Source organism: Sitodiplosis mosellana, unplaced genomic scaffold (genome assembly GCF_009176505.1).
Source record: "Sitodiplosis mosellana isolate CC-2019 unplaced genomic scaffold, AAFC_SMos_1.0 Smas_scaffold_3, whole genome shotgun sequence".
NCBI lineage: Eukaryota > Metazoa > Arthropoda > Insecta > Diptera > Cecidomyiidae > Sitodiplosis > Sitodiplosis mosellana.
The window spans coordinates 8291108-8297107 of NW_022595246.1; the positions used below are offsets into that span (position 1 = coordinate 8291108).

At 38.5% G+C, this 6000-nt stretch overlaps 3 protein-coding genes across 4 annotated transcripts in view; 1 reads left to right on the top strand and 2 right to left on the bottom strand.

The window, feature by feature from the left end:
• Positions 1-309: 309 nt before the first annotated feature.
• On the bottom strand, positions 310-1802 carry LOC129565957 (uncharacterized protein C18orf19 homolog A). The gene is made up of 2 exons (XM_055441375.1): positions 925-1802; positions 310-816 (listed from the first exon to the last, which is right to left on the bottom strand). Exons 1-2 carry the CDS (start codon positions 1485-1487, stop codon positions 549-551), a joined length of 831 nt encoding a protein of 276 aa, XP_055297350.1. The 5' UTR covers positions 1488-1802; the 3' UTR covers positions 310-548.
• LOC129565955 (nuclear pore complex protein Nup93-1-like) lies at positions 1803-5536 on the top strand. 2 transcript variants are annotated; one of them, XM_055441372.1, is made up of 11 exons: positions 1805-1948; positions 2076-2298; positions 2400-2877; positions 2974-3107; positions 3225-3464; positions 3526-4052; positions 4118-4244; positions 4359-4602; positions 4688-4995; positions 5117-5246; positions 5343-5536. In XM_055441372.1, exons 2-11 carry the CDS (start codon positions 2138-2140, stop codon positions 5460-5462), a joined length of 2469 nt encoding a protein of 822 aa, XP_055297347.1. In that variant the 5' UTR covers positions 1805-1948; positions 2076-2137; the 3' UTR covers positions 5463-5536. The 2 variants fall into 2 exon arrangements, with proteins under 2 accessions (XP_055297346.1, XP_055297347.1); XM_055441371.1 differs by having other exon boundaries at positions 1803-1948; positions 5117-5536.
• A 33-nt stretch (positions 5537-5569) lies between these two features.
• Positions 5570-6000, bottom strand: part of LOC129565815 (alaserpin-like) — a 12400-nt gene continuing 11969 nt past the window's right edge. The window contains exon 4 of the mRNA XM_055441052.1: positions 5570-5596. Coding sequence (XP_055297027.1) covers positions 5570-5596 — 27 coding nt within the window. The remainder of the gene's footprint in view (positions 5597-6000) is intronic.

The window sequence follows — 6000 nt, forward strand, 5'->3', positions numbered from 1 at the left end:
AAACATTGAGACATATATATATGATAAATTGCGTCTTATTTTGTTTCTGTAATGGAGAAAGGTGGGCGATCAACAAAAAGATAGCTGTGAATATGATGTCAGATTCAATTTCTAGACGGAATAAAATTGGCATAAAATCGCCAGTTTGTTGAAAATCATACTAGCATAAATCATTAGATCGTGTCATGGATCGAGTTGAGAATAAGTCGATGAATATCCTATTTGCAACTGGTTCATATAAGACTTACTTATTCTATAGGAACGTAAACCAAAGGTATCACAAGGTTTTACAGAAATAAGAAAATTGCATTTTCATAACAATAAAGGTTTATTTTTCTCTTCATCACAACAAAAAAAAAGTATTTCCCAATTTGTAAATTTTGAATTCGAATTGCAGAAAAAAAATAAAATCTCAAGCGCATTGCTCAAACATATTCAATATCCAAAGCATTTGATAAGAACTTATTTCGACGTGATAGGAATTTGGTATTTGTTTTCCTTTCATTCTGACAACTTTCAATCTAGTAATTTCGTTTTCTATCCAAGTTCTATTCTTTGTGTTGAAATTTAGCCTTCTGATCGTCATACAATTGTTTTAACTGGGCTTTAGTTGGAACTGGTCGAATGTATCCCCACTGCGATAGATATTTAATCGATAGAGTTGTGCCGCCAAGTGTAACGGTGTAACGAAGCGGTGTGGCGATTTTGTAACACAGGTATGCAATTGCTGCATGGCCCAGCGAAGAGTCTCTCAGCTTTGTGACTACTGTTTCACTGACGTGCATGGTTTCCAATAAGGCTGGTATATCTACACCGCTGCAATTGGCCAAAATAAAAACCATAATAATATGAAAATCGTATAATGATACGGAATCAAAATGAATAAAACAATTGAAAGTGGATCAAAACGATTCAATTACATACCTTGTTGATAGATAGTAGAAGCCAGTAAACCAAAAGCAAGATGTGAATACATGCACTGGCAGCAAAACGTACCAATATTCTTTGTACATCTTCTTGAATTTTGCAGTTAATGTAAGCTTCTCTTCGACTAGTGGAACATCTTCAGTTTTGTTGGCGGCTGCTTCAGTCTCAAATTCACCATCCTTGGTTTTATTTTCTACTTTGCCGCCAGCGCTTGATTTTGTTGTTTCTTTTTTCGCTTTTCTGTCGTCATCGCTGTTGTGGTCTGGTGATTTTGGTTTCAATGCAGTTTGACTGTTGTGAGGTAAGCTTGTGGAAAAGTATCGATACAGATGATAATGATCCAAGGTGACTATGCTACTATTAACACTCCATTGTTTGAAGCCAATCGATGGCTGTAGTGATGTGATTCTTTGAATTGATCGCATCGGCCATGGTTCACAATAGTTTCGCTCTGATGTGCAATTGTACAAAATGCGACTGGTGCTCGGATGAGCAAACAAATCTTTCGAACACAATGCATACCCACACCGAATTATGCTTTTCACTGTTGTTGTATTCATTGTAGCTGCGTATTTTCTCGGTTTTTCCAACTACAGCTCAGCTTTGATACCAAAAAATAAAATTTATTTTCGTTTTTGCGGGTAACGCTATTCACTTCCCTATTGTGTCATTTTTAGCCAAATTATTCGGTCTCTTGAATTATTCATCGATTCTTATACCAATTGTAATGAAAGTAAAAGCGACTTTATATCAAATGTATTACGAGACATGTTTGGTTGTTTGACAGTGTGTTCGCATGTGTGAAGACGGTATCAACCTTCAAATTTTTTTTTTTGTGGTTATGATGAACGCAGTTTATATTTGCGATCAACTTCATGTCAGACTTGAATTAACTCAACAGACAGCCGCTCACAACTGACAGTTCATACACACACACAAGACATCGCGAATTGTTTATACTAAAAGGCGGTACATTTTCGATGAGTCTTTTGTTTTAATTTTTTACAAGGAAATTAACAAGGTAGCGTTTTGTTTCAAGTGACAATTTTTTCACGTGAAACATCAGAAATTTGGACAAATTTGATTCAAGCCATGTCGAATTTATAGCAATATTGACTGAAGTGAATTTTTCGTTGTAATTATTTTAGGTTAGGTTTAAAGTTGAAACACAGCATTTCGTTGAGAAAAAGTCGCCTTCAGTTGATTCACAATGGATTTCAACGCACTTCTCCAAGAAGCTCAAAAGCTGACCAATGAGACAAATGCTTCGGATTTGCTACCGAGAGTGGAACGATCGTTGCCACAAGTACTTCAGGCTACACGTGAACTACATTCGCGTGTCACCCAAACAGAAGCACAGGATATTCAAGCGTATGTTTGATTTAATTCTATTTAATCATTTTCTCCTACTTTTGAATCAGAAACGATGACAAAAACAGAATGCCACAACCATTTTTTCCACTTCCACACAGTCACATCCTTCTTGGTTCCAAAGGTATTGAGCTGCCGAAAATCTCACAGAAGCTTGAGTCGTTGAGTGCGCGTAAAACATTTGAACCACTCGAACCAATAGCCGACACAGACGTTCAGGGTTTCTTACGAAATGAGAAAGAAACGGCCATTCTGTCGGTCATCGAGGAGGTGCACAAAAACTCGTATTTATCGGCTCAAAACCAAAAGTGGGAACACATTCTCAGCGATTGGAAACAGGAGAAAATCAAGCTGATGAACGCTTTGATTGGACCATCACAAAATTGGATCGACATTCGAAAAGGCCCCGAACAGACTGTTTTGAACGAAACAAGCGCTCGTGGAAAGTCAAGCCTGAACAGTCAAGAGATGGCTTATGCTTGTGAAGTGTATGAATATAACAAATTGGTGATCGCCGGCGGATTGCGGCCGAATCTAGTGGAACGATTCTCGAAAATTGCACAGCAGTTCAATGACACGGTTAGTTGAAGTTATATCTATTGACATTTGCTTTGGAATGTGAATATTCCGCATTCATTTTTTTTTAATTTGGTTTTTTCTTGTCACAAAATGCAGAAGGTGAACGAAATCTGGGAAATCATCATTTACATGACGAATGTTACACCACTGCCGAAGTCGCAAGATCCATTCAAAACACGGAACACAAAATATGAATTCGTGGCTCAGGGTAAAAAATATTTGGAGCATAGGTACGTTTCGGATTTCGTAACGTTGCGAATTGTGTAAAAATGTGAATTTCACAACGTCTGTCAATCTTCAATATATCTTGAATTGACTTCAACTTCCCAACATCTTTTCAATCCCAGATATAAATTGTTCATGCAAACCTACATATCGGACCGTTTGCCCGAGGCGCAACGTGGCGGTGTGCCAAGTGTCTTTAATTTGGTTGGCTCATTCGTGGCGTTGAACTTCAACAGTCAAACAGGAAACACAATTGGTCTTCAAGACGGTCATATCGATGGTAGACCTCTGTGGCCAATGGTTTACTACTCGTTGCGTTGTGGAAGCATTCAATCAGCATTGAAGTGTTTGCAACAAGCTGGGTAATTAAATGATTTTAATTTGGTTCTAACAGCTATTCATATTTGCTGTCATTGTTTGTAGGCTGGGTCACGATGATCTGATTCAAGTGTTGGAAGAGAAGGCACGCAAACCTAATCAGCGTATCAGTGCCAAATTGGAAGCTCAAATCAAGATGCAGTACAAGCGAAAGATTCAGAATGAAACAGACATGTACAAGTGTGCTGTTTATGGTCTCATTGGCTGTTGTGATGTGCCAGATCATGCAAAAGTGGCCAAGACCACCGATGATTTTCTATGGATTCAGTTGTCCATGATTCAACCGGATGACAATGGCAATATGAGCAACACTGACGATCATATTGGATCAGACAACCCCACATACCCGGCTCTTCAGTCAATGATTCTTGAAAAATACGGAGAGAAACACTTCAATGCCAACGAACAACCACATTTGTATTTCCAAGTGTTGGCATTGACCGGTCAATTTGAACCTGCCATCGAATTCTTGTCACGTTTCGAACGCTATCGCACTCATGCCGTTCATATCGCTTTAGCTCTCAACGAAATGTTCCTCTTGGGCTTGCCGCGAAGTGTGCAACAACCATTGTGTACGTATTTTGACACTTTTTTGAATGAACCGTCGAAAAACTGAATATTTGCTCTCAATTTACAGTGTCAATCGATATCGAGGATCCAGTTCCGTTGCGACGCTTGAATGTTGCCCGCTTAATCATGCTCTACGTTCGCAATTTCGAAATCACTGATCCAGCTGAAGCTCTTCAGTACTTCTATTTCCTTAGGTGATTTATCATTCGATTGAATGCGTTCTCATTTCCTAATTAAGTGACTTTAGCTGTCAATGATCAATTCTGATGTTGTCTAAATGTTTTTTTCCCTTAAATTTCAAAATTCAGAAACAAGCGTGATCCAGACGGCCGCAACTTGTTCCTAACTTGTGTATCCGATTTGGCTATCGAATGCCGCGACTACGATTTACTCTTCGGCAAAATGCAGCGAAACTGTATCCGATCACGTGGTTTAATCGATCAATTCGAGTCGATTGAAATCGATGTGCGAAAAGCCTGTGAAATTGTTGGCGATGAACTGGTCAAAAAAGGATTGTTTGAAGACGCCGTTAAACTTTATGATTTGGCTGGTGTAAGTACCTCAATTGTTGAAGCTTTGATTTAAATTCTTTTTCAAATTCACCATTTTAATTCAAATTTTCCGTGATGTTCAATAGATCGAAGAGCAATGCTTGCGATACTTGTCAATTTTACTGTCTCCAGTTGTGCATCAAACCGGCAAAAAAGGTTCGTTACGCGAGCGATTGTACTTGAAAGCCTTGGAGTTCACCGAGCGTTATGCTGATACGGAACTGCATTGTGATTCCAATATTCGTGCCACATTCTTCACACTGCGTGACTTGGTCAAATTCTTCGACGAATACCATCAACAGAAGTATCAATTGGCTTTAGAAACGCTGGGTCAGTTGAAACTCGTTCCATTGAGCATGAATGACCTGGAGATTTGCGTCAATAACTTCAAAAGGTGTGTATATTGATCTAAAGTATCACGATGATTGTTTTCAATATTTTGGCTCAGCTTTCTTTCTATTTCGGCTTTCTTGAATCTACCTATGAAATTCGGCTCAAATCTTATGTTATTCCAGGCTTGGCGGCGAAGTGAGCAAAGTGTTCCCTGATTTGCTGCTGGCAACCATGGATATCATTCACACGCAGTACAAGAACTTAAAAGGACGCGATGGATACGCATTCAATACAGATGAGGCAAAAGAACGAGTGAGTTCCCATCCAAAATTTATCTCGTTTGTCTCCATTTCATTCGGAATTTTCCCCAATATTCATCAAAAATTCTTCTTTCTCAAACCAAAACAGCAATTGGCCATTTTGCGCGATCAGGCAAGGGCAATTACAAATATGGCAGCAACAGTTCCATACCGAATGCCCGGCGATATCAGCAGTCGATTGGTACAAACTGAAATTCTTATGCATTAAGTTTGTTCAACTGAAAAAATCTGTCTGAATTTTCTTACGTTTTAAAACAAATAAATCGAAATGAAAATAAAAAATGTTTGTTATATTTCTTAGCTGTTTCGGTGAATTTATTTGACATTCGATATGAGAATAACCTACAAGTTGGGAGCTAATATATTGGGAGTGTGAATTAATTCGTGCCGTTTCACAAAAGATGGCGTAACTAGATTATTATTCCATTATTCCATTATTCCATTTTTCCAAATATTCATTGGAAAGCTACTGTCATTACGCGTCTTTTTCAGTCTGTGTCATTTGATTGAAGCGTAACAATAACATTTTTTATTCAATTGGAAATGTCGAATTTCGTGCCAGATAAAGTGTTTTTACGGGGCGTTCTTCTTCATTGTTTTATGATGAAGAAAAGTGCAGCCGAAAGTCATCGAATTTTAGTGGAAGTTTATGGTGACCATGCTCTGGCTGAGCGAACGTGTCGAAAGTGGTTTGCACGATTTAAAAGTGGTGATTTTGGCTTGGAAGACGAGGAGCGGCCCGGACA